This window comes from Pezoporus flaviventris, unplaced genomic scaffold (assembly GCF_033815535.1).
Source record: "Pezoporus flaviventris isolate CSIRO_AGI_PZ_B2104156 unplaced genomic scaffold, CSIRO_AGI_Pfla_v1 ptg000142l, whole genome shotgun sequence".
Classification (NCBI taxonomy): domain Eukaryota; kingdom Metazoa; phylum Chordata; class Aves; order Psittaciformes; family Psittacidae; genus Pezoporus; species Pezoporus flaviventris.
The window spans coordinates 76,342-102,896 of record NW_026892690.1 but is presented as its reverse complement, the minus strand read 5'-3'; the positions used below and the strand labels follow the sequence as shown (position 1 = coordinate 102,896).

General features: G+C 65.4%; 1 protein-coding gene across 1 annotated transcript; it reads left to right on the top strand.

The window, feature by feature from the left end:
* The first annotated feature begins 99 nt into the window (after window positions 1–99).
* Window positions 100–26,555, top strand: OPLAH (5-oxoprolinase, ATP-hydrolysing). The gene is made up of 27 exons (XM_061479098.1): window positions 100–135; window positions 253–552; window positions 1,034–1,225; window positions 2,028–2,142; window positions 2,212–2,335; window positions 2,730–2,925; window positions 3,395–3,560; window positions 4,351–4,489; window positions 4,582–4,649; window positions 5,116–5,423; window positions 5,496–5,608; window positions 6,197–6,367; window positions 6,900–7,037; window positions 8,277–8,415; window positions 9,146–9,258; window positions 11,353–11,504; window positions 11,619–11,779; window positions 13,979–14,080; window positions 14,154–14,328; window positions 15,974–16,158; window positions 17,923–18,051; window positions 21,489–21,623; window positions 21,811–21,960; window positions 24,785–24,942; window positions 25,437–25,597; window positions 26,003–26,100; window positions 26,255–26,555. Exons 1-27 carry the CDS (start codon window positions 100–102, stop codon window positions 26,438–26,440), a joined length of 4,110 nt encoding a protein of 1,369 aa, XP_061335082.1. The 3' UTR covers window positions 26,441–26,555.

Here is a 26,555-nt window from a genome sequence, read left to right as displayed (position 1 = left end):
GGGCGCGCCCCTTCCCGCGAGAGGCCACGCCCCCCTCCGGGGAGGCCACGCCCCCTCGCTGCGGCCCCGGGCGAGGCCGCCTGACGAAGCCACGCCTCCATGAGAAACGTCACTCAGAGGCCACGCCCCCGCGCTGTTCGAGCCGCGCCCCCATAGGTGACATCACCCGTGAGGCCATCCCCCAGAGCGACGACCCCGTTAGGACACGCCCCCCAGGCAGGCGCCCCCGCTGAGGCCACGCCCCTCGAGCAGACGCCCCCCTCTGAGGCCACGCCCCCCGTGGCCGGTGAACGGGAGCCGGAGGCCGACCCGAGCCGAGCGGAGGCCGAACCGAGCCGAGCCGAGCCCCCGGTGCCCGGAGCCGTCCCCCATGGCTGCCGAGGGCCCCGTGCCCGGCCCCGCCGGGTTCAGTTCGCCATCGACCGCGGCGGGACCTTCACGGACGTGTTCGCTCGCTGCCCCGGCGGCGGCGTCCGCGTCCTCAAGCTGCTCTCCGAGGACCCGGCCTACGCAGATCCGCCCACCGAGGGCATCCGCCGCGTCCTGGAGGAGGTGCGGCCCCGACAGCTCCGAGACGGCGCCGGGACCCCGGGGCCCTTCTCTTGGGGCCCTTCCCTGCCACACTCCCGGGACCCCACCCCCGGGACCCTTCCTCGGGACCCCTTTGGGAGCCCCCCCGGACACTCCGGACCCCCCGGCACCTCCCGGGACCCGCCAGTGGAGCACCCCCGGGATCCCCCCCAGCACTTCCCCAGGAGCCCCCGATGCCCCCTGGCACCTCTTTGGGACCCCCTCAGGACCCCTCATGACCTTCTTGGACCCCCCTCCCGGAATTCCCTTTGGACGCTCCTGGGGACAACCCGGATGCCCCCCAGGATCTCCCCCTACACCCTCCCCGCTGGGGCCCCCGGTGGTGCTGAGGGTCTGCAATGGTGCTGGGAGTCCCTGCGGGTCCATGGGATTTGGGGTCCCGGCGGCTCCATGGGGCTGAGGCTCCCGGTGGCTCCGCGGTGCTGAGGTGCCGGTGCCGCAGGAGCTGGGGGTGCCGCTGCCCCGGGAGCAGCCGCTGGACGCGGCCGGTATCGAGTGGATCCGGATGGGGACCACGGTGGCCACCAACGCGCTGCTGGAGCGCCGGGGCGAGCGCGTGGCGCTGCTGGTGACCCGCGGCTTCCGCCACCTCCTGCACATCGGCACCCAGGCGCGGCCGCGCATCTTCGACCTGGTGAGCCCCCGCCGTGCCCCCGCTCCCCGGCACCGCCTGCAGCCCCACCGCCGTATCCCGTGACCCAGCCGTGGGGAAGCGCGTCCCCGTGTGACCCCAGTGCTGGCGCGTCCCCGTGTGCCCACGGTGTGTCCTCTGCCCTCCGCGGACGCCCTTGGTGCTGGTGCTGGGTGCTGCTGGCGCTGCTGCTGGTGCTGGGTGCTGCGGCTCTGATGCTGCTCGGTGGCGCCGAGTCCCCGTGTCCCCATGAGCGCCGCAGCTTCAAGCCAGCACCGGCCCGGGACCCGGCCTGCCCCCGGCACGTTCCTCGGCCCGCGGTGGTCCCCGGTGCCACCACCACCCCGTGTCCCTGTCCCTCCCTCGGTCCCGGTGCCACCCCGTGTCCCCTGTCCCTCCCTCGGTCCCGGTGCCACGCCGTGTCCCTGTCCCTCTCTCGGTCCCGGTGCCACCCCGTGTCCCTGTCCCTCCCTCGGTCGCGGTGGGCGCTGCGGTAGCCCCGATACCACCCCGTGTCCCTGTCCCTCCCTCGGCCCCGGTGCCACCCCGTGTCCCTGTCCCTCCCTCGGTCCCGGTGCCACCCCGTGTCCCTGTCCCTCCCTCGGTCGCGGTGGGCGCTGCGGTAGCCCCGATACCACCCCGTGTCCCTGTCCCTCCCTCGGCCCCGGTGCCGCCGGTGCCACCCCGTGTCCCTGTCGCTCCCTCGGCCCCGGTGCCACCCCGTGTCCCTGTCCCTCTCTCGGTCCCGGTGCCACCCCGTGTCCCTGTCGCTCCCTCGGCCCCGGTGCCACCCCGTGTCCCGCAGGCGGTGGCGGTGCCCGAGGTGCTGTACGAGGAGGTGATCGAGGTGGACGAGCGGCTCATCCCGCTCCAGCCGCGCTGCCGCCTCCCGGGCACAGAGTCGCTCCCGGTGCTCCAAGGTACGGCCAGGCCCCGGGGGGGCGGTCCCGGCGCGGGGCCCCCCCTCACCCGGCCCCTGCTGTTCCCAGGATCCATGGGGGTGTCGCTGGTGCTGCAGCGGCCGCTGGAGCTCTCGGCGCTGCGGCGGGAGCTGGAGGGGGTGCGGGACCGCGGCATCCGCAGCCTGGCCGTGCTGCTGCTGCACTCCTACGCGTGAGGCGGGGGAGCCCCGGGGGGGCTGAGGGGCCCAGTGGTGTTTGGGGGGGGCCTGGTGGGTTTGGGGGGATCCCTGGTGAGCTTTTAGGGCCCGGGGGCAGGAGGATTTTTGGGGGTCCCGTTGGGGTTTGGTGAGTTCCTGGTGCGGTTTGCGGGGCTCTGTTAGGTTCTGGGGGTTCCAGTGGGTGGGGTTTGGGGTCCCCACTGGGGTTTTGGGGAGCCCTGGGATGGTTTGGGGTTCCCGGTTGGGTCTCTGGTGGGCATTGGGGTGGTTCTGGTTGGGTTCTGGGGGCTCCCGGTGGGTACTGGTGAGGTTTTGGGGCTCCCATTGGGGTTCGGGAGGCTCTGGTGGGTTCTGGGGCGTCCCCGGTGCCCATCGCGGTCCCCGCAGGTGGCCGGGCCATGAGCAGCGAGTGGCGGCGCTGGCGCGGGAGCTGGGCTTCGAGCACGTGTCGCTGTCCTCGGCCGTGGCGCCCATGGTGCGCGCGGTGCCGCGCGGCTTCACCGCCTGCGCCGATGCCTACCTGAGCCCCTGCATCCAGCGGTACCTGCACGGCTTCCGCGCCGGCTTCCGGCACCGCCTGCAGGTGAGGGCACAGGGACTCCCCCGGGACCGCCCAGGACACCCCCGAACACCGCCCTCTGATACCCCCCTGGGACACCCAGCACTGCCCTAGGCACCCTGTAACACCCCTCCATGGGCACCCATCACCCTGCGACCTCTCCATGGGCACCCATCACATTGGGACTCTGCCATGAGCACCCGTTACCCATCACACCTCCATAGACATCTATCCAGTTGGGACCTCCCCAGTGGCACCCATCCCAACATGACCTCCCCACTGGCACCCATCCCACCCTCCGTGGCACCCCTCACTCCCCATAAGCGTCCGTTACACTGCGACCCCCCGTGGGCACATGTGCACTACGGACACCTATTACCCATCATGCCTCCATGGGTACCCATCCAATTGGGACCCCCCTTCCCCTCATGACACCCTATGAGACCCCATCCCACCCTATGGGCACCCACGCCACCCATGCCCCCCTGCGCAGGGGGTGCCGGTGCTGTTCATGCGCTCGGACGGGGGCCTCACGCCGATGGAGAAGTTCTCCGGTGCCAGCTCCATCCTGTCGGGCCCGGCCGGCGGCGTTGTTGGCTATGCCATGACCACGTACGACCACGGTGACGGCACACCCGTCATAGGCTTTGACATGGGAGGTGAGCCCATGCACCGGCACCCGTGGGGGCCACCATGGGACAGGGTGGGCAAAGAGCCCCAAGGGTGCTGCGCGGTGTCACCCGCGGTGGGGATGGTCACTGGCGCTGTCCCTCGGGCCTCGGTGTTGTTCAGTGCCTCCATTGATGGGTGAGGGGATCGGGGCACCTGAGGTGGCACCAGGCTGGGTGGGAGCATCTCCAGAGGGATCTGCCCGGGCGGGATCCGTGGGGTGAGGCCATGGGATGAAGGTCAACAGGCAAAGTGCCAAGTGCCGGGTCCTGCCCTCGGGCCACAACAGCCCCAGGGAACACTAAATCCTTAGGGAAGAGTGGCCGGAAACTGCTCATGGAACAGGGCCTGGGGTGGTGGAGCTGAACGTGAGCAGGCTGCGCCCACGGCAAATACATCCTGGCTGGAGCAGCACCAGGGCGGCAGCGGGGCCAGGGCAGGGGTTGAGCCCCTGCACCGGGCACCGGGGAGGCCGCACCTGGGATCCTGTGCTCGGCTCCGGGCCCCTCACTGCAAGAGAGACCTTGAGGGGCTGGAGTGGGGCCGGAGAAGGGAATGGAGCTGGAGCAGGGCCTGGAGCACAGGGGTGATGGGGAAGGGCTGAGGGACCTGGGGGGTTCAGATGGAGAAGATGTTGGCACCTGGGGACATGGGTTAGTGGTGGCCTCGGCAGTGCTGGGAACGGTTGGACTGGGTGAGCTTCAAGGTCTCTTCCAAGCTGGCTGACCCCGTGCCTCCATGGTTCCCTGGCTCCATGGTTCCATGCTGCTCCCTCCGCAGGCACCTCCACCGACGTCAGCCGCTATGCCGGTGAGTACGAGCACGTCTTCGAGGCCACCACAGCCGGTGTCACCATCCAGGCGCCGCAGCTCGACATCAACACGGTGGCGGCCGGCGGCGGCTCCCGGCTCTTCTTCAGGTGGGTGCCAGCCCCAGCGCCCATGAGTGGCGTGGACGTGGCCATGGACGAGCCTGGTTTGGTGGAGCTGCCTCCTTGTGTCTCCTCTTCAGGTCTGGGCTCTACGTGGTTGGCCCTGAGTCAGCCGGTGCCCACCCCGGCCCCGCGTGTTACCGCAAGGGTGAGCGTCGTGGGGACATGGGGATGGGAATCGGCTGGGCAGGGGAAAGGATGAGGATGGGATTGGGAGGGGATGCGGCCAGTGCTGTGCTCGCCACCCATCACCATTGTGGTTTAGGGGGTCCATTGACCACCATCAACGTTTAGAGGGACCATTGACCATCCCCATCATGGTTTAGGGTATCCACTGACTACCGCCATCATGGTTTAGGGGGTCCATTGACCATCCCCATCATGGTTTAGGGTATCCACTGACTACCACCATCATGGTTTAGGGGGTCCATTGACCCTCCCCATCACGGTTTAGGGTATCCACTGACTACCACCATCATGGTTTAGGGGGTCCATTGACCATCCCCATCACGGTTTAGGGTATCCACTGACTACCACCATCATGGTTTAGGGTTTCCATTGACCATCCCCATCACAGTTTAGGGTAACCACTGACTACCGCCATCATGGTTTAGGGGGTCCATTGACCATCACTGATGCCAACCTCTGCCTTGGCCGCCTCCTTCCCGAGTACTTCCCACGGATCTTTGGCCCCGGCGAGGACCAGCCCCTGTGCCGGGACACGGTGGCACAGGCGTTCCAAGCCATGGCCGCCGACATCGCCGCCTTCACCGCCAGCACCGCCGGTGACACCGGCACCAGTGCCACCAGTGCCCCCGCCACCCCCAGTGCCCCACAGCCCCTGTCAGTGGAGGAGGTGGCCATGGGCTTCGTGCGTGTGGCCAATGAAGCCATGTGCCGGCCCATCCGCGCCCTCACGCAGGTTGGTGGCCATGGGGGGTGTTGGGGGTTCCCGGGGTTCCCGGTGTCACCATGGGCTCTGTGTCCCTCCCAGGCCCGAGGCCATGACACTGCCCGGCACGTGCTGGCGTGTTTCGGGGGCGCCGGGGGGCAGCACGCGTGTGCCATTGCCCGCGCCCTTGGCATGAGCCGTGTCTTCATCCACAGGTACCCCCTGGGGGGGGTGGAGAACCCCCACTGGGTGACACGGGGGGGTTGGGATGTCCCCGGTCTCCAGGTGGCTGGGTGGGATTGGAGGGTCCTGGTGCCCCATGGAGATGGGTTGGGGTGTTCTGGTTCCACATGGAGAAGGGGTGGGGGGTCCCTATGGAGATGGGGTTTGTGGGGTCCTGGTTTCCCAAGGTGGAGACCATTGCTCTGTTTTGGGGTCCCCATGTCCTGTGTCCCCATGCCCAGGCACAGTGGGGTGCTCTGGCTGGTTTTGGGGTGCTATTTCCCATATCCCCATGTCCCAGTCCCATGTCCCCATGCAGGCACAGTAAGGTGGCCATGGCTGCTTTTGGGGCGCCCATGGCCATGTTTTGGGGTTCCATGTCCCCATGCAGGCACAACAGGGTTCTATGGCTGTTTTGGGGTCCCATGTCCCCCTGCCCTCCAGGCACAATGGGCTGCTCTGGCTCTGTTTTGGGGTCCCTAAGGCTCTGTTTTGTGGTGCCCCCCAGGCACAGCGGGGTGCTCTGGACGGGTTTGGGATGCTGTGGGTGGCTTTGGGGTGCCATATCCCATGTCCCCCAGGCACAGCGGGCTGCTGTCTGCCGTGGGGCTGGCGCTGGCGGATGTGGTGCACGAGGCACAGGCTCCCTGTGCCCTTCCCTACGCTCCCGACTCCTTCCCACACCTGGACCGGCGCATCCAGGAGCTGGAGCAGGAATGCCGGGATGTGCTGCAGGAGCAGGGCTTCAGCCTGTGAGCATGGGCACTGGGCACGGGGGGACAGGGGGACAGCATGGGGATATGGAGATAAAGGGATGGGGATGGGATGGATGGAGTTTGGGATCGGTGGAGATGGATGAAGATGGACCTGGGAATGGGAGCATGGCATGGGGATGAGATGGAGATGGGGTGGGATACGATGAGGATATGGGGATGAGATAGGTATATGTGGATGAGATAGGGATATGGGGATGGAGATGGGATGGGAATGACTGGAGCCAGGGATGGGATGGAGGAGGGGACGAGGATGAGTTCATGGGGAAGGGATCAGATGGGGATGGAGATGGGAATCGAACGGGATGGAGATGGGTTAGATGGGAACAAGGGGATGGGATTGAGGTGAATGGAGATGGGATGGGATGGAGATGGACATAGGGATGGGATAGGGATGGAATGGGAATGCGATGGAGCAATGGCAATGGTGGCAGGGGGACAGGGCCGGGGCCGGGGGTGACAGGGGCAGAGCTGGAGAGGGGTGACGAGGGGTGCCGGGGCTGTGCCGCAGGGAGCAGATCCGCACGGAATCCTTCCTACACCTGCGCTATGAAGGCACCGACTGCGCCCTCATGTGCTCGGCCAAGGGGCACCCGGCCACCGCCGGCTCCTGCCGCGCCGGGGACTTCCTCAGCGCCTTCACCAGCCGGTGCGGCCCGAGCGGGACCCAGCCCAGTGCCAAGATCCCTGTCCCAGTGCCAAGATCCCTGTCCCAGTGCCGTGATCCCCGTCCCAGTGCCGTGATCCCCATCCCAGTGCCGTGATCCCCGTCCCAGTGCCGTGATCCCCATCCCAGTGCCGTGATCCCCGTCCCAGTGCCAAGATCCCCGTCCCAGTGCCGTGATCCCCGTCCCAGTGCCAAGATCCCCGTCCCAGTGCCATGATCCCCATCCCAGTGCCGTGATCCCCAGCCCAGGGCCAAGATCCCCGTCCCAGTGCCGTGATCCCCGTCCCAGGGCCAAGATCCCCATCCCAGTGCCGTGATCCCCGTCCCAGTGCCGTGATCCCCAGCCCAGTGCCGTGATCCCCGTCCCAGTGCCGTGATCCCCATCCCAGTGCCGTGATCCCCAGCCCAGTGCCGTGATCCCCAGCCCAGTGCCAAGATCCCTGTCCCAGTGCTGTGATCCCCATCCCAGAGCCAAGATCCTTGTCCCAGTGCCATGATCCCCATCCCAGTGCCAAGATCCCCAGCCCAGTGCCGTGATCCCCAGCCCAGTGCCGTGATCCCCAGCCCAGTGCCGTGATCCCCATCCCAGTGCCAAGATCCCCATCCCAGTGCCGTGATCCCCGTCCCAGTGCCGTGATCCCCATCCCAGTGCCAAGATCCCCATCCCAGTGCCGTGATCCCCAGCCCAGTGCCGTGATCCCCAGCCCAGTGCCGTGATCCCCATCCCAGAGCCAAGATCCTTGTCCCAGTGCCGTGATCCCCAGCCCAGTGCTGTGATCCCCATCTCAGAGCCAAGATCCTTGTCCCAGTGCCGTGATCCCCATCCCAGTGCCGTGATCCCCATCCCAGAGCCAAGATCCTTGTCCCAGTGCCGTGATCCCCAGCCCAGTGCTGTGATCCCCATCCCAGAGCCAAGATCCTTGTCCCAGTGCCGTGATCCCCATCCCAGTGCCGTGATCCCCAGCCCAGTGCCGTGATCCCCAGCCCAGTGCCGTGATCCCCATCTCAGAGCCAAGATCCTTGTCCCAGTGCTGTGATCCCCATCCCAGTGCCGTGATCCCCATCCCAGTGCCGTGATCCCCATCCCAGTGCCGTGACCCCCACCCCAGAGCCACGGTTCCCATCTCAAGTCCCAGTCCCTGATCCCGGCAGCCGATCCCGTTCCTCCCCGGGCCGGTGCCGGTGCCGGTGCCGGTCCCGTCCCAGCTGCGCCCCCCGCAGGTACCGGCTGGAGTTCGGGTTCACGATCCCGGACCGGGCCGTGCTCGTGGATGACGTCCGGGTGCGCGGCACCGGCTCCAGCGGCAGCAGCGCCCGAAGCCCCCTGAGCCCCAGCGGGGAGCCCCCCCCCGTGGAGACGGTGGGGACGGGGGGAACGGGGGGGGGAAAGGGGGTGCGGGGGGACGGGGAGGGGAACTGGGGCAGGGGGATGGAGGGGGACGGGGGGGGGCAGGGGGATGGAGGGGGACGGGGGGGCAGGGGGAGGGAGGGGACAAGGGGGGCAGGGGGACGGGGAGGGGAGGGGGGGGCAGGGGGATGGAGGGGACAAGGGGGGCAGGGGGATGGAGGGGACAAGGGGGGGCAGGGGTATGGAGGGGACAAGGGGGGGCGAGGGGATGGAGGGGACAAGGGGGGGCAGGGGGATGGAGGGGACAAGGGGGGGCAGGGGGATGGGGGGGGACAGGGGCTGCAGGGGGATGGAGGGGACAAGGGGGGCAGGGGGATGGAGGGGACAAGGGGGGCGAGGGGATGGAGGGGACAAGGGAGACCAAAGAGATTGGAGGGGAGAAGGGGGCAAGGGGGGAAACGGGGGACAGGAAGGACGGGGGGAAACAAGGGGGATGGGGGTGACCGGGGCAACAGGGGAGCCTGGGGGAAAGAGGAGGACTGGGGGGGACAGGGGGCGACAGGGAGGGAAGGGGGGAACAGAGGAGAACAGGGAGGGAAGGGGGGGGACAAAGAACAGGGGGACAAGGGAGAAGGATGGGGGGAATGGGGGAGGCCGTGGGGGATAGGGGGCTCCAGGAGGGTCAGGGCGACCCCGGGAGCCAGGGGTGTCCCAGTGGTGACGTGCTGGGGGGGTCCCGCAGGTGACGCGGTGCTACTTCGAGGAGGGGTACATGGACACCCCCGTGTTCCTGCTGCAGGCGCTGGCCTCTGACCACAGCATCCCCGGGCCAGCCATCATCATCGACAACAACAGGTGGGGACCCCGGGGGGACAAACGGGACCCCAGGGGACAGTGGGGACCGTGGGGGGGCAGCAGGACTGTGGGGGGACAGCAGGATCGTGGGGGGACAGCAGGATCATGGGGGACAGCAGGATCGTGGGGGGACAGCAGGACCATGGGGGACAGCAGGATCATGGGGGGACAGCAGGATCATGGGGACAGCAGGATCATGGGGGGACAGCAGGATCATGGGGGGACAGCAGGATCGTGGGGGGACAGCAGGATCATGGGGACAGCAGGATCGTGGGGGGACAGCAGGATCGTGGGGACAGCAGGACCGTGGGGGGACAGCAGGACCGTGGGGGGGCAGCAGGATCATGGGGGGACAGCAGGATCATGGGGGGACAGCAGGATCATGGGGACAGCAGGACCGTGGGGGGACAGCAGGATCATGGGGACAGCAGGATCATGGGGGGACAGCAGGATCATGGGGACAGCAGGATCATGGGGGGACAGCAGGATCGTGGGGGGACAGCAGGATCATGGGGGGACAGCAGGATCATGGGGACAGCAGGACCGTGGGGGGGCAGCAGGATCATGGGGGGACAGCAGGATCATGGGGGGACAGCAGGATCGTGGGGGGACAGCAGGATCATGGGGGGACAGCAGGATCATGGGGACAGCAGGACCGTGGGGGGACAGCAGGACCGTGGGGGGGCAGCAGGATCATGGGGGGACAGCAGGATCATGGGGGGACAGCAGGATCGTGGGGGGACAGCAGGATCATGGGGGGACAGCAGGATCGTGGGGGACAGCAGGATCATGGGGACAGCAGGATCATGGGGGGACAGCAGGATCATGGGGACAGCAGGACCGTGGGGGGACAGCAGGACCGTGGGGGGGCAGCAGGATCATGGGGACAGCAGGACCATGGGGGGACAGCAGGACCATGGGGGAACAGCAGGACCATGGGGGGACAGCAGGATCATGGGGGGACAGCAGGACCGTGGGGGGACAGCAGGATCATGGGGACAGCAGGACCATGGGGGGACAGCAGGACCATGGGGGGACAGCAGGATCGTGGGGGGACAGCAGGATCATGGGGGGACAGCAGGATCATGGGGACAGCAGGACCATGGGGCGACAGCAGGACCGTGGGGGGACAGCAGGATCATGGGGGGACAGCAGGACCGTGGGGGGACAGCAGGATCATGGGGGGACAGCAGGACCGTGGGGGGACAGCAGGATCATGGGGACAGCAGGACCATGGGGGGACAGCAGGATCATGGGGGGACAGCAGGATCATGGGGACAGCAGGACCATGGGGGGACAGCAGGATCATGGGGACAGCAGGACCGTGGGGGGACAGCAGGATCATGGGGGGGCAGCAGGATCATGGGGGGACAGCAGGATCATGGGGACAGCAGGATCATGGGGGGACAGCAGGATCATGGGGACAGCAGGATCATGGGGGGACAGCAGGACCATGGGGGGACAGCAGGACCATGGGGGAACAGCAGGACCATGGGGGGACAGCAGGATCATGGGGGCACAGCAGGACCATGGGGGGACAGCAGGATCGTGGGGGGACAGCAGGACCATGGGGGGACAGCAGGATCATGGGGGGACAGCAGGACTGTGGGGACAGCAGGATCATGGGGGACAGCAGGATCATGGGGACAGCAGGACCGTGGGGGGACAGCAGGATCATGGGGGGACAGCAGGACCGTGGGGGGACAGCAGGATCATGGGGACAGCAGGACCATGGGGGGACAGCAGGATCATGGGGGGACAGCAGGACCATTGGGGGACAGCCAGATCCCCAAGGAGCTCATGGGAACCCCAGGGAGACACTGGGGACCCTGAGGGATGGTGGGACCCCAGGGGGCAGTGGGGACCAAGGAGCTGGTGGGGACCTTCAGAAGCCAGAAGGATCCCAGGGGGCAGTGGGGACCCCAAGGAGCTGGTGGGACCCCAGAGAGGTGGTGGGACCCCAGGGAGGTGGTGGGACCCCAAGGAGCCATGGGGACAGCCATGGTGGAACCCTGGGGAGCTGCTGGGACCTCAGGAGAACCCCAAGGAGGTGGTGGGCACCCGGGGCAGCCGCTGACCCTCAGCCTCCCGCAGCACCATCGTGGTGGAACCGGGCTGCACCGCCAGCATCACCCGCGTCGGGGACATCTCCATCGCCGTGGGGTCGGTGGCCACACGCCCCATCGGCCCCCAGCTCGACCCCGTGCAGCTCTCCATCTTCTCCCACCGTTTCATGAGCATCGCAGGTGTGGGGCAGGGGCGGTGTGGGGCTGGGGGGGGGGGTTAGTGTGGGGCCGACAGGGCTCCGTGGGGCTCTATGGGGCAGGAGCCGGCTCCCGAGGGTCCCGTGTCCCCCGCAGAGCAGATGGGCCGCATCCTGCAGCGCACGGCCATCTCCACCAACATCAAGGAGCGCCTGGACTTCTCCTGCGCGCTCTTCGGGCCGGATGGGGGGCTCGTGTCCAACGCGCCCCACATCCCCGTGCACCTCGGCGCCATGCAGGAGGCCGTCCAGTTCCAGGCAGGGGCTCCGGGACAGCAGGGGCATGGCAGGACCTCGGGGAGGCAGAAGGAGCCCGGGGAGCCAATGGGGGCCCTGGGGAGATGGTGGGGACACCAGGGAGCCAGGAGGACCCCAAAGAGCTTTGGAGTCCCTGGGGAGATGGCGGGACCCCAAGGGAGTGGTGGGACCCCAAGGGAGTGGTGGGACCCCAAGGAGCTGGTGGGACCCCAAGGGAGTGGTGGGACCCCAAGGAGCTGGTGGGACCCCAAGGGAGTGGTGGGACCCCAAGGAAGTGGTGGGACCCCAAGGAGCTGGTGGGACCCCAAGGGAGTGGTGGGACCCCAAGGAAGTGGTGGGACCCCAAGGAACTGCTGGGACCCCAAGGGAGTGGTGGGACCCCAAGGGAGTGGTGGGACCCCAAGGGAGTGGTGGGACCCCAAGGAGCTGGTGGGACCCCAAGGGAGTGGTGGGACCCCAAGGAAGTGGTGGGACCCCAAGGGAGTGGTGGGACCCCAAGGAAGTGGTGGGACCCCAAGGAACTGCTGGGACCCCAAGGAAGTGGTGGGACCCCAAGGGAGTGGTGGGACCCCAAGGAACTGCTGGGACCCCAAGGGAGTGGTGGGACCCCAAGGAAGTGGTGGGACCCCAAGGGAGTGGTGGGACCCCAAGGAACTTGTGGGACCCCAAGGAACTGCTGGGACCCCAAGGAAGTGGTGGGACCCCAAGGGAGTGGTGGGACCCCAAGGAGCTGGTGGGACCCCAAGGGAGTGGTGGGACCCCAAGGAACTGCTGGGACCCCAAGGGAGTGGTGGGACCCCAAGGAGCTGGTGGGACCCCAAGGAAGTGGTGGGACCCCAAGGAGCTGGTGGGACCCCAAGGAAGTGGTGGGACCCCAAGGAAGTGGTGGGACCCCAAGGGAGTGGTGGGACCCCAAGGAGCTGGTGGGACCCCAAGGGAGTGGTGGGACCCCAAGGAAGTGGTGGGACCCCAAGGGAGTGGTGGGACCCCAAGGAACTGCTGGGACCCCAAGGGAGTGGTGGGACCCCAAGGAGCTGGTGGGACCCCAAGGAAGTGGTGGGACCCCAAGGGAGTGGTGGGACCCCAAGGAGCTGGTGGGACCCCAAGGAGCTGGTGGGACCCCAAGGAAGTGGTGGGACCCCAAGGAGCTGGTGGGACCCCAAGGAAGTGGTGGGACCCCAAAGAGCTGGTGGGACCCCAAGGAGCTGGTGGGACCCCAAGGAAGTGGTGGGACCCCAAGGAGCTGGTGGGACCCCAAGGAAGTGGTGGGACCCCAAGGAGCTGGTGGGACCCCAAGGAAGTGGTGGGACCCCAAAGAACTGGTGGGACCCCAAGGAGCTGGTGGGACCCCAAGGAAGTGGTGGGACCCCAAGGAAGTGGTGGGACCCCAAGGAACTGCTGGGACCCCAAGGAAGTGGTGGGACCCCAGGCAGCTGATTGGGATCCCATGAAGCCAGAAGCACCCTGGGGAGCTGGAAATGTGGCGGGGATGGGGAGGACGTGGTGGTGAGGACATGGTGGGGATGGCAGTGCTGTGCTGCTGGTGGAGACACGGTGGGGATGCTATGGGGATGGTGAGGACATGGTGGCAGTGCCGTGTTGCTGGTGGGGATGCTGTGGGGATGGTGGGGATGGTGAGGACACGGTGGCAGTGCCATGTTGCTGGTGGGGATGCTGTGGGGATGGTGGGGATGGTGAGGACACGGTGGCAGTGCCGTATTGCTGGTGGGGATGCTATGGGGATGCTATGGGGATGCTATGGGGATGGTGAGGACATGGTGGCAGTGCCATGTTGCTGGTGGGGATGCTATGGGGATGCTATGGGGATGGTGAGGACACGGTGGCAGTGCCGTATTGCTGGTGGGGATGCTATGGGGATGCTATGGGGATGGTGAGGACACAGTGGCAGTGCCATGTTGCTGGTGGGGATGCTATGGGGATGCTATAGGGATGCTATGGGGATGCTATGGGGATGGTGAGGACACGGTGGCAGTGCCATGTTGCTGGTGGGGATGCTATGGGGATGCTATAGGGATGCTATGGGGATGGTGAGGACACGGTGGCAGTGCCATGTTGCTGGTGGGGATGCTATGGGGATGCTATCGGGATGCTATGGGGATGCTATGGGGATGGTGAGGACACAGTGGCAGTGCTGTGCTGCTCCTGGGACACGCTGAGCCCTTGGAGGTGCCGCAACAGATCCGGAACCTGGGTGAGGACCTGCGGGACGGGGACGTGATCCTGAGCAACCACCCGTGTGCGGGGGGCAGCCACCTGCCCGACCTCACCGTCATCACCCCGGTGAGCGGGGGCCCCCCCCGGCGGCGCCAGGACCCCCCCGGGACCACCGCGCTCACCCCCGGCGCTGCCCCAGGTCTTCTGGCCGGGCATCCCCAGCCCCGTGTTCTTCGTGGCCAACCGCGGGCACCACGCGGACATCGGCGGCAGCACCCCCGGCTCGATGCCCCCCCACTCCAAGACGCTGCGGGAGGAAGGAGCCGTCTTCATCTCCTTCAAGCTGGTCAAGGACGGGGTGTTCCAGGAGGAGGGTGCGTCCGCGCCGGCGTCGTGCGGGGAACAGTGGGCACTCGGTGGGGACGATGGACATGGGGATGTGGTGGGGATGTGGTGGGGATGTGGTGGGGGTGGTTGGGATGTGGTGGGGATGGTTGGGATGTGGTGGGGATGTGGTGCTGGTGGTTGGGATGTGGTGCTGGTGGTTGGGATGTGGTGGGGATGGTTGGGATGTGGTGGGGATGTGGTGGGGATGTGGTGGGGATGTGGTGGGGATGGTTGGGATGTGGTGGGGATGTTTGGGATGTGGTGGGGGTGGTTGGGATGTGGTGGGGATGTGGTTGGGATGTGGTGGGGATGGTTGGGATGTGGTGGGGATGTGGTGGGGATGTGGTGGGGGTGGTTGGGATGTGGTGGGGATGTGGTGGGGGTGGTTGGGATGTGGTGGGGGTGGTTGGGATGTGGTGGGGATGTGGTGGGGATGTGGTGGGGATGGTTGGGATGTGGTGGGGGTGGTTGGGATGTGGTGGGGATGTGGTTGGGATGTGGTGGGGATGGTTGGGATGTGGTGGGGGTGGTTGGGATGTGGTGGGGATGTGGTGGGGATGTGGTGGGGGTGGTTGGGATGTGGTGGGGATGTGGTGGGGATGTGGTGGGGATGTGGTGGGGGTGGTTGGGATGTGGTGGGGATGTGGTGGGGATGGTTGGGATGTGGTGGGGATGTGGTGGGGATGGTTGGGATGTGGTGGGGGTGGTTGGGTTGTGGTGGGGATGTGGTGGGGACGTGGTGCAAACAATAGTGACGGGGTGGGGACATGGTGGGGATGTGGGGAGGATGGTTGGGATGTGGTGGGGATGGTTGGGATGTGGTGGGGACAATGGAGACGTGGTGATGTAATGGGGACACAATGGGGATGGTGGGGACACGGTGGGGACAATGGGGACATGGTGAGGATGTGGTGAGGATGTAATGGGGACGCAATGGGGATGGTGGGGACACGGTGGGGACAATGGGGATGTAGAAGAATGACAGGGATGTGGTGAGGTTGATGCGGACATGGTGGGGACGTGGTGGGGATACCGTGGGGATGGCGGGGACATGGGATGGAAGGGACATGGTAGGGATAACGGGGAAAGGACCGTGGGGACACGGTGAGGACACGATAGGGATGGCGGGGATGTGGTGGTGGCACGGTGGGGACACAGTGGGGATGGTGGGGATGGTGGGACAGCGGCGGTGCAGTGAGGGCGGTGGGGACATGGTGGAGATGACGGGGACATGGTGGAGATGACGGGGACACGGTGGGGATGGTGCGGATGGTGGGACAGTGGAGATGCAGTGAGGGCGGTGGGGACATGGTGGAGATGACGGGGACACGGTGAGGATGGTGGGGATGGTGGGACAGCGGTGGTGCAGTGAGGGCGGTGGGGACATGGTGGAGATGACGGGGACACGGTGAGGATGGTGGGGATGGTGGGACAGTGGAGATGCAGTGAGGGCAGTGGGGACATGGTGGAGATGACGGGGACACGGTGGGGATGGTGGGGGTGCGGTGGGGACAGTGGGGGTGTGATGGGGTAGTTGGGACCCGGTGGTGACGCTGGGGACATGCTAGGGCCGCGGTGGTGGATCGGGCCGCGGCGGTGCCGGCGGTGGGTGACGCGGCGTTGTCCCCGCAGCGGTGGCCGCGGCGCTGCATGCCCCGGGGCAGGTCCCGGGCTGCAGTGGGACACGGAACCTGCGCGACAACGTGTCGGACCTGCGCGCGCAGGTGGCCGCCAACCGCGCCGGCGCTGAGCTGGTGACGGCGCTGATCCGGCAGCACGGGCTCAGCACCGTGCAGGGCTACATGCGGCACGTCCAGGTGCGGGTGTGACACGTGTCACATGACACACGTCACGTGTCACACACGTGTCACGTGTCCCTGATGCAGGACACAGTGGAGTACTGCGTTTGGGACATGACACATCACATGTCACATGACACACATCACATGTCACACGTCACATGTCACACACATGTTCCCCGCCAGGACACAACGGAGCGCTGTGTTCGGGAACGACACATGTCACATGTCACACATCACACGTCACATGTCACACGTCACATGTCACACGTCACATGTCACACACGTGTTCCCCACCAGGACACAGTGGAGCGCTGTGTTCGGGACATGACACATGTCACATGTCACACATCACGTGTCACATGTCACACATCACATGACACATGTCACATGTGACACACGTGTCCCCCCGGACACCGCTGAGCGCTGTGTTCGGGACATGACACATGTCACATGTCACACATCACATGTCACATGTCACACACGTGTCCCCCCAGAACACCGCGGAGCACTGTGTTCGGGACACATCACACATCACATGTCACACATCACATGTGACATGTGACACACGTGTCTCCCCTGGACACCGCGGAGCACTGTGTTTCGGACACGTCACACGTCACACATCACATGACACGCGTCACATGTCACATATCACATGACATGTCACATGTCTCACATGATACATGTCACATGTGACACGTGTGCCCCCAGGACACCGCGGAGCGCTGTGTTCGGGACATGACACATGTCACATGTCACACATCACATGTCACATGTGACACACGTGTCCCCCAGGACACCGCGGAGCGCTGTGTTTGGCACATGACACATGTCACACATCACATGACACATGTCACACATCACATGACACATGTCACATGTCACATGTGACACACGTGTCCCCAGGACACCGCGGAGCGCTGTGTTCGGGACATGACACATGTCACATGTCACACATCACATGTCACATGTGACACACGTGTCCCCCAGGACACCGTGGAGCGCTGTGTTCGGGACATGTCACACATCACATGATACATGTCACGTGTGACACACGTGTCCCCCAGGACACTGCGGAGCGCTGTGTTTGGCACGTGACACATGTCACACATCACATGACACATGTCACACATCACATGACACATGTCACATGTCACATGTGACACACATGTGTCCTCAGGACACCGCGGAGCGCTGTGTTCGGGACATGTCACACATCACATGACACATGTCACATGTGACACACGTGTCCCCAGGACACCGCGGAGCGCTGTGTTCGGGACATGTCACACATCACATGACACATGTCACATGTCACATGTGACACACGTGTCCCCAGGACACTGCGGAGCGCTGTGTTTGGGACATGTCACACATCACATGATACATGTCACATGTCACACATCACATGTCACATGTGACACACGTGTCCCCAGGACACCGCGGAGCGCTGTGTTCGGGACATGTCACACATCACATGACACATGTCACATGTGACACACACGTGTCCCCAGGACACCGCGGAGCGCTGTGTTCGGGACATGTCACACATCACATGATACATGTCACATGTCACACATCACATGTCACATGTGACACACGTGTCCCCAGGACACCGCGGAGCGCTGTGTTCGGGACATGTCACACATCACATGACACATGTCACATGTGACACACACGTGTCCCCAGGACACCGCGGAGCGCTGTGTTCGGGACATGTCACACATCACATGACACATGTCACACATCACATGTCACATGTGACACACGTGTCCCCAGGACACCGCGGAGCGCTGTGTTCGGGACATGCTCCGAGCCTTCTGGGCGCGCTGGGGCGCGGAGCTGGGGGCTGAGGACGGGCTGGACGATGGGAGCCGCCTGCGGCTGCGAGTGCGGCTGCAGCCCGAGGTGCGGGGGGGGGGTTTGGGGTTCGGGGTGCTGGGGGTGGTTTGGGGTTCGGGGTGCTGGGGGTGGTTTGGGGTTCGGGGTGCTGGGGGGTGGTTTGGGGTTCGGGGTGCTGGGGGGTGGTTTGGGGTTCAGGGTGCTGGGGGGTGGTTTGGGGTTCGGGGTGCTGGGGGGTGGTTTGGGGTTCAGGGTGCTGGGGGGTGGTTTGGGGTTCGGGGTGCTGGGGGGTGGTTTGGGGTTCAGGGTGCTGGGGGGTGGTTTGGGATTCGGGGTGCTGGGGGGTGGTTTGGGGTTGGGGTGCTGGGGGTGGTTTGGGGTTCAGGGTGCTGGGGGTGGTTTGGGGTTCAGGGTGCTGGGGGTGGTTTGGGATTCGGGGTGCTGGGGGGTGGTTTGGGATTCGGGGTGCTGGGGGGTGGTTTGGGGTTCGGGGTGCTGGGGGGTGGTTTGGGGTTGGGGTGCTGGGGGGTGGTTTGGGGTTCGGGGTGCTGGGGGTGGTTTGTGGTTCGGGGTGCTGGGGGGGGTTTGGGGTTCGGGGTGCTGGGGGGTGGTTTGGAGTTCGGGGTGCTGGGGGGGTGGTTTGGGACGATGCAGAGGTGTTTGCATGGAGGGTTTGGGGCAGTTTATGGTGGTTTGGGGCAATGAGGGGTGGTTTGGGGGGTTTTGGGGGTGTCTGGGGGGGTTTGGGGGTTTGGGGGTGTTTGGGATGGGTTTGGGGGGGTTTGGGGGTGTCTGGGGGTGTTTGGGCTTTGGGGATGTTTGGGGGTGTTTGAGATGGGTTTGGGGTGTTTGGGGGTGTTTGGGGGTGTTTGGGGGGTTTGGGGGTGTCTGGGGGTGTTTGGGCTTTGGGGATGTTTGGGGGTGTTTGAGATGGGTTTGGGGGGGTTGGGGGTGTTTGGGGGGATTGGGGGTGGTTGGGATGGGTTTGGGGGGTTTGGGATGGGTTTGGGGTGGTTGGGGCGGTTGGGGGGTTTGGGGGGGTTGGGGTGGTTGGGGGGCTTTGGGGGGGGTGTTGGGGTTGGGTTGGCCCCTGTCCCCAGGGCAGGGCAATGTTCAATTTCTCAGGTTTTGGGGGTACTTTGGGGCTGTTTTGTGGAGGTTTGGGTGCATCTGTGTGTGTTTTGGTGTGGTTTGGGTACATCTGTGTGTGTTTTGTGGAGGTTTGGGTACATCTGTGTGTGTTTTGGTGTGGTTTGGGTACATCTGTGTGTGTTTTGGTGTGGTTTGGGTACATCTGTGTGTGTTTTGGTGTGGTTTGGGTGCATCTGTGTGTGTTTTGTGGAGGTTTGGGTACATCTGTGTGTGTTTTGTGGAGGTTTGGGTACATCTGTGTGTGTTTTGTGGAGGTTTGGGTACATCTGTGTGTGTTTTGTGGAGGTTTGGGTACATCTGTGTGTGTTTTGGTGTGGTTTGGGTACATCTGTGTGTGTTTTGGTGTGGTTTGGGTACATCTGTGTGTGTTTTGTGGAGGTTTGGGTACATCTGTGTGTGTTTTGTGGAGGTTTGGGTACATCTGTGTGTGTTTTGTGGAGGTTTGGGTACATCTGTGTGTGTTTTGGTGTGGTTTGGGTACATCTGTGTGTGTTTTGTGGAGGTTTGGGTACATCTGTGTGTGTTTTGGTGTGGTTTGGGTACATCTGTGTGTGTTTTGTGGAGGTTTGGGTACATCTGTGTGTGTTTTGTGGAGGTTTGGGTACATCTGTGTGTGTTTTGGTGTGGTTTGGGTACATCTGTGTGTGTTTTGGTGTGGTTTGGGTGCATCTGTGTGTGTTTTGTGGAGGTTTGGGTACATCTGTGTGTGTTTTGTGGAGGTTTGGGTACATCTGTGTGTGTTTTGTGGAGGTTTGGGTACATCTGTGTGTGTTTTGGTGTGGTTTGGGTACATCTGTGTGTGTTTTGGTGTGGTTTGGGTACATCTGTGTGTGTTTTGTGGAGGTTTGGGTACATCTGTGTGTGTTTTGGTGTGGTTTGGGTACATCTGTGTGTGTTTTGTGGAGGTTTGGGTACATCTGTGTGTGTTTTGTGGAGGTTTGGGTACATCTGTGTGTGTTTTGTGGAGGTTTGGGTACATCTGTGTGTGTTTTGTGGAGGTTTGGGTACATCTGTGTGTGTTTTGTGGAGGTTTGGGTACATCTGTGTGTGTTTTGGTGTGGTTTGGGTACATCTGTGTGTGTTTTGGTGTGGTTTGGGTGCATCTGTGTGTGTTTTGGTGTGGTTTGGGTGCATCTGTGTGTGTTTTGGTGTGGTTTGGGTGCATCTGTGTGTGTTTGGGTGTGTTTTGGGTGTACCTGTGTTCATTTTGGGGTGCTTTGGGTGCCCCCGTGCACTTTTGGGTGACCCTGTGCATCTTTGGGTGCATCCGTGTGTGTTTTTGGTGTACCTGTGTGTGTTTTGGGTTGCTTTGGGTGTACGTGTGTGTGTTTTGGGGTGCTTTGGGTATACCTGGGTGCCTTTTGGGGTGCTTCGGGTGCATCCGTGTGTGTTTCGGGGTGTTTTGGGTGTACCTGGGTGCATTTGGGGGTGTTTTGGATGTACCTGGGTGCATTTGGGGGTGCTTTGGATGTACCTGGGTGCATTTTGGGGTGCTTTGGGTGCATCCGTGTGTGTTTTTGGTGTACCTGTGTGTGTTTTGGGGTGCTTTGGGTGTACCTGTGTGCGCTTGGGGGTGTTTTGGGTGTACCTGTGTGCATTTGGGGGTGCTTTGGGTGCATCCGTGTGTGTTTCGGTGTGTTTTGGGTGTACCTGGGTGTATTTTGGAGTGTTTTGGGTGTACCTGTGTGTGTTTCGGGGTGTTTTGGGTGTACCTGGGTGTATTTTGGGGTGTTTTGGGTGTACCTGTGTGTGTTTTGGGGTGTTTTGGGTGTACCTGGGTGTATTTTGGGGTGCTTCGGGTGCATCCGTGTGTGTTTCGGGGTGTTTTGGGTGTACCTGTGTGTTTCGGGGTGTTTTGGGTGTACCTGGGTGTGTTTCGGGGTGTTTTGGGTGTACCTGGGTGTATTTTGGGGTGCTTCGGGTGCATCTGTGTGTGTTTCGGGGTGTTTTGGGTGTACCTGTGTTGTTTCGGGGTGTTTTGGGTGTACCTGGGTGTATTTTGGGGTGTTTTGGATGTACCTGTGTGTGTTTCGGGGTGTTTTGGGTGTACCTGGGTGTATTTTGGGGTGCTTTGGGTGCATCTGTGTGTGTTTTGGGGTGTTTTGGGTGTACCTGTGTGTGTTTCGGGGTGTTTTGGGTGTACCTGGGTGTATTTTGGGGTGTTTTGGGTGTACCTGGGTGTATTTTGGGGTGTTTTGGGTGTACCTGTGTGTATTTTGGGGTGTTTTGGGTGTACCTGGGTGTGTTTTGGGGTGTTTTGGGTGTACCTGGGTGTATTTTGGGGTGTTTTGGGTGTACCTGGGTGCGTTTTGGGGTGCTTTGGGTGCACCTTAGTGTGCTCTGTGCCGCAGGGCAGCGCCGTGTTTGACTTCTCGGGCACGGGCCCCGAGGTGCTGGGGAACTGGAACGCGCCGCGCGCCGTCACCCTGGCCGCCATCATCTACTGCCTGCGCTGCATGGTGGGGCAGGAGCTGCCCCTCAACCAGGTGCGCGGGACCCCCATGCACCCTCCAGGAGCCCAGGCAGGAGCTGTGGGTGCTGCCCCCCCCCAGGGCACGAGGGGCTTGGAGCTGGGGGTCCTGCCCCTGTTCCCCTGTGGGGGTGCCCTGGGACCCATGGGTGCGGGTCTCCCGGAGGGGGGTGTCTGTGGGTGCTGACTGCGCCCCCCCCCAGGGGTGCCTGGCCCCCGTGCGCGTGCTCATCCCCAAGGGCTCCATCCTGGACCCCTCGCCCGAGGCCGCCGTGGTGGGGGGCAACGTCCTCACCTCCCAGCGCGTCGTGGACGTCATCTTCAAGGCCTTCGGCGTGTGCGCAGCCTCCCAGGTACGGGCTGGGGGCCGGGGGGCAATGGGAGCGATGGGGGACGATGAGGGAATGGGGGCAATGGGGAGCAATGGGAAGCAATGGGGGAATGGGGGCAATGGGGGGCAATGGGGGAATGGGGGCAATGGGGAGCAATGGGGGGCAATGGGGGACCAGAGAGAATGAGGGCAATGGAGGGCAATGAGGAACAGAAGGGAATGGGGGCAATGGGGGGCAATGGGGTGATGGGGGGTGATGAGGGAATGGGGGCAATGGGGAGCAATGGGGGGCAATGAGGGACAGGAGGGAGTGGGGGCAATGGGGGGCAATGAGGGACCAGAAGGAATGGGGGCAATGAGGACAATGGGGGGCAATGAGGAAATGGGGGCAATGGGGGGCAATGAGGGACTGGAGGGAATGGGGGCAATGGGGGGCAATGAGGGACTGGAGGGAATGGGGGCAATGAGGACAATGGGGGTGATGGGGGCAATGAGGGAATGGGGGCAATGGGGGTGATGGGGGCATTGGAGGACAAAGGGCAATGGGAGGCAATGGGGAAGCGGGGGGCAATGGCGGGAGTGGGGTAAATGGGGGTCCCAGGGGTTGGGGCTCTCAGGGGGCCCAGAGGTCCTGGGGGTCTGGGGTGCCAGAGGTCCTGAGGATCCCAGCTCTTGGAGGTCCCAGGGTGCCGGGCTCAGGGTGCAGGGGCTCAGGGTGTTGGGGCTCAGGGTGTTGGGGCTCAGGGTGTTGGGGCTCAGGGTGTTGGGGCTCAGGGTGCTGGTGCTCAGGGTGCCGGGGCTCAGGGTGCCGGGGCTCAGGGTGTTGGGGCTCAGGGTGTTGGGGCTCAGGGTGCCGGGGCTCAGGGTGTTGGGGCTCAGGGTGCCGGGGCTCAGGGTGTTGGGGCTCAGGGTGTTGGGGCTCAGGGTGTTGGGGCTCAGGGTGCCGGGGCTCAGGGTGCCGGGGCTCAGGGTGCCGGGGCTCAGGGTGTTGAGGCTCAGGGTGTTGGGGCTCAGGGTGTTGAGGCTCAGGGTGTTGGGGCTCAGGGTGCCGGGGCTCAGGGTGCCGGGCTCAGGGTGCCGGGGCTCAGGGTGTTGGGGCTCAGGGTGTTGGGGCTCAGGGTGCCGGTGCTCAGGGTGTTGGGGCTCAGGGTGTTGGGGCTCAGGGTGCCGGTGCTCAGGGTGCCGGGCTCAGGGTGTTGGGGCTCAGGGTGCCGGGGCTCAGGGTGCCGGGGCTCAGGGTGCCGGGGCTCAGGGTGTTGGGGCTCAGGGTGTTGAGGCTCAGGGTGCCGTGGCTCAGGGTGCCGGGGCTCAGGGTGTTGGGGCTCAGGGTGCCGGGGCTCAGGGTGTTGGGGCTCAGGGTGTTGGGGCTCAGGGTGCCGGGGCTCAGGGTGCCGGGGCTCAGGGTGTTGAGGCTCAGGGTGTTGGGGCTCAGGGTGCCGGGCTCAGGGTGTTGGGGCTCAGGGTGCCGGGGCTCAGGGTGTTGGGGCTCAGGGTGTTGGGGCTCAGGGTGCCGGTGCTCAGGGTGCCGGGCTCAGGGTGTTGGGGCTCAGGGTGCCGGGGCTCAGGGTGCCGGGGCTCAGGGTGTTGGTGCTCAGGGTGCCGGTGCTCAGGGTGTTGGGGCTCAGGGTGTTGGGGCTCAGGGTGCCGGGGCTCAGGGTGCCGGGGCTCAGGGTGTTGAGGCTCAGGGTGTTGGGGCTCAGGGTGCCGGGCTCAGGGTGTTGGGGCTCAGGGTGCCGGGGCTCAGGGTGCCGGGGCTCAGGGTGTTGGTGCTCAGGGTGCCGGTGCTCAGGGTGTTGGGGCTCAGGGTGTTGGGGCTCAGGGTGCCGGGGCTCAGGGTGCCGGGGCTCAGGGTGTTGAGGCTCAGGGTGTTGGGGCTCAGGGTGCCGGGGCTCAGGGTGTTGGGGCTCAGGGTGCCGGGGCTCAGGGTGCCGGGGCTCAGGGTGTTGGGGCTCAGGGTGCCGGGGCTCAGGGTGTTGGGGCTCAGGGTGCCGGGGCTCAGGGTGTTGGGGCTCAGGGTGCCGGGGCTCAGGGTGCCGGGGCTCAGGGTGCCGGGGCTCAGGGTGCTGGTGCTCAGGGTGTTGGGGCTCAGGGTGCCGGGGCTCAGGGTGCCGGGGCTCAGGGTGTTGGGGCTCAGGGTGCCGGGGCTCAGGGTGCCGGGGCTCAGGGTGTTGAGGCTCAGGGTGTTGGGGCTCAGGGTGCCGGGGCTCAGGGTGTTGGGGCTCAGGGTGTTGGGGCTCAGGGTGCCGGGGCTCAGGGTGTTGAGGCTCAGGGTGTTGGTGCTCAGGGTGTTGGGGCTCAGGGTGCCAGGGCTCAGGGTGCCGGGGCTCAGGGTGCCGGGGCTCAGGGTGCCGGGGCTCAGGGTGCCGGGGCTCAGGGTGTTGGGGCTCAGGGTGCCGGGGCTCAGGGTGTTGAGGCTCAGGGTGTTGGGGCTCAGGGTGCCGGGGCTCAGGGTGTTGGGGCTCAAGGTGCCGGGGCTCAGGGTGCCGGGGCTCAGGGTGTTGGGGCTCAGGGTGTTGGGGCTCAAGGTGCCGGGGCTCAGGGTGCCGGGGCTCAGGGTGTTGGGGCTCAGGGTGCCGGGGCTCAGGGTGTTGGGGCTCAAGGTGCCGGGGCTCAGGGTGCCGGGGCTCAGGGTGTTGGGGCTCAGGGTGTTGGGGCTCAAGGTGCCGGGGCTCAGGGTGCCGGGGCTCAGGGTGTTGGGGCTCAGGGTGTTGGGGCTCAGGGTGTTGGGGCTCAGGGTGCCGGGGCTCAGGGTGCCGGGGCTCAGGGTGCCGGGGCTCAGGGTGTTGGGGCTCAGGGTGTTGGGGCTCAGGGTGCCGGGGCTCAGGGTCCCTCCCGCCGCCCCCCAGGGCTGCATGAACAACGTCACCTTCGGCACTGCCCGCTCCGGGTACTACGAGACGGTGGCGGGCGGGGCCGGGGCGGGCCCTGGCTGGCACGGCCGCAGCGGGGTGCACACGCACATGACCAACACCCGCATCACCGACCCCGAGATCCTGGAGCAGCGGTGCGGGACCGGGGGGTCGGGAGGGGACGGGGGTGCGGGGGGGTGCGGGCGCTGGAGCTGCCGGGGATGCCCCGCAGTGCAGGGGGCGCTGGGGGCGCTGGGGGCGCTGCTGAGCACTGGAGCTCCGGTGCCGCCCGCAGGTGCAGGGGGCGCTGGGGGCGCTGGGGGGCGCTGCTGAGCACTGGAGCTCCGGTGCTGCCCGCAGGTGCAGGGGGCGCTGCGGGCGCTGGGGGGCGCTGCTGAGCACTGGAGCTCCGGTGCCGCCCGCAGGTGCAGGGTGCAGGGTGCAGGGGGCGCTGGGGGCGCTGGGGGCGCTGCTGAGCACTGGAGCTGCCGGGGATGCCCCGCAGTGCAGGGGGCGCTGCGGGCGCTGGGGGGCGCTGCTGAGCACTGGAGCTCCGGTGCTGCCCGCAGGTACCCGGGTGCAGGGGTGCAGGGGGCGCTGGGGGCGCTGGGGGCGCTGCTGAGCACTGGAGCTCCGGTGCCGCCCGCAGGTACCCGGTGGTGCTGCAGCGCTTCGGGCTGCGGGCGGGCTCGGGAGGCGCCGGGCGCTGGCGCGGCGGGGACGGCCTGGTCCGGGAGCTGCTGTTCCGGGAGCGGCTGGAGCTGGCGGTGCTGAGCGAGAGGAGGGTGCTGAGGCCCTACGGGCTCTGCGGTGAGAGCTCGGGGGGCGCGGGGCTGGGGGCGACGGGGCAGCAATGGAGCAGCACGGACCCATGGGGGCAGCAATGGCACCCATGGAGCAGCAGGGACCCATGGGGGCAACGGGGCGCCCATGGAGCAGCACCGACCCATGGGGGCAGCAATGGCACCCATGGAGCAGCACGGAACAATGGGGGCAGCAATGGCACCCATGGAGCAGCAGGGACCCATGGGGGCAGCAATGGCACCCATGGAGCAGCAGGGACCCATGGGGGCAGCAATGGCACCCATGGAGCAGCAGGGACCCATGGGGGCAGCAATGGCACCCATGGAGCAGCACGGACCCATGGGGGCAGCAATGGCACCCCGTGAACCCCCATGACTCCCCATAACCCCCTGACCCCCATCTCTCCCTTAGGGGGCAGCCCCGGTGCCCCAGGCCTGAACCTGCTGCTGCGCCGCGACGGGAGAACCCTCAACCTGGGGGGCAAGAGCTCCGTGTCGGTGGAGCCGGGGGTGAGTGCGGGGACACCCCATACGTCACCTCCAGCCCCCACAGAGACCCGGACGTAACCCATAGAGACCCATGGATGCCCCATGGACCCCCAACCCCCCACCCAGATCCCCCCCATCCCCCCCCTTTCCCCCCTGACCCCTGCTCCCCCCATAGGACGTTTTCCGCCTCCTGACCCCCGGTGGCGGCGGCTTCGGAGCCCCCGAGGACGGGCCCGGGGCCGGGGCTGAGGATGGGGCCGGGGACAGAGCCCGGGGGGGGGGCCCGGTGCCACCGCCCCCCCCCAGCTTCACCGAGCGCGGCAGCGTCTTCGAGTACCGGCGGGCGCAGGAGAGCGTCTGAGGGGCTGCCCCACAACTGCGGCCATGGGGCTGCCCCACGGCGCACAGCGCACCCCATGGGCTGCCCCACGGCACACAGCGCACCCCATGGGCTGCCCCACAACTGCGGCCATGGG

Bases quoted from the DNA above. Each gene is read 5' to 3' on its own strand.
- OPLAH (XM_061479098.1), top strand. From the start codon at position 100: ATGAGAAACGTCACTCAGAGGCCACGCCCCCGCGCT. The intron at 14,329-15,973 runs GTGCGTCCGCGC...TTGTCCCCGCAG, and splicing joins CGGGGTGTTCCAGGAGGAGG to CGGTGGCCGCGGCGCTGCAT. The intron at 16,159-17,922 runs GTGCGGGTGTGA...ACGTGTCCCCAG, and splicing joins GCTACATGCGGCACGTCCAG to GACACCGCGGAGCGCTGTGT.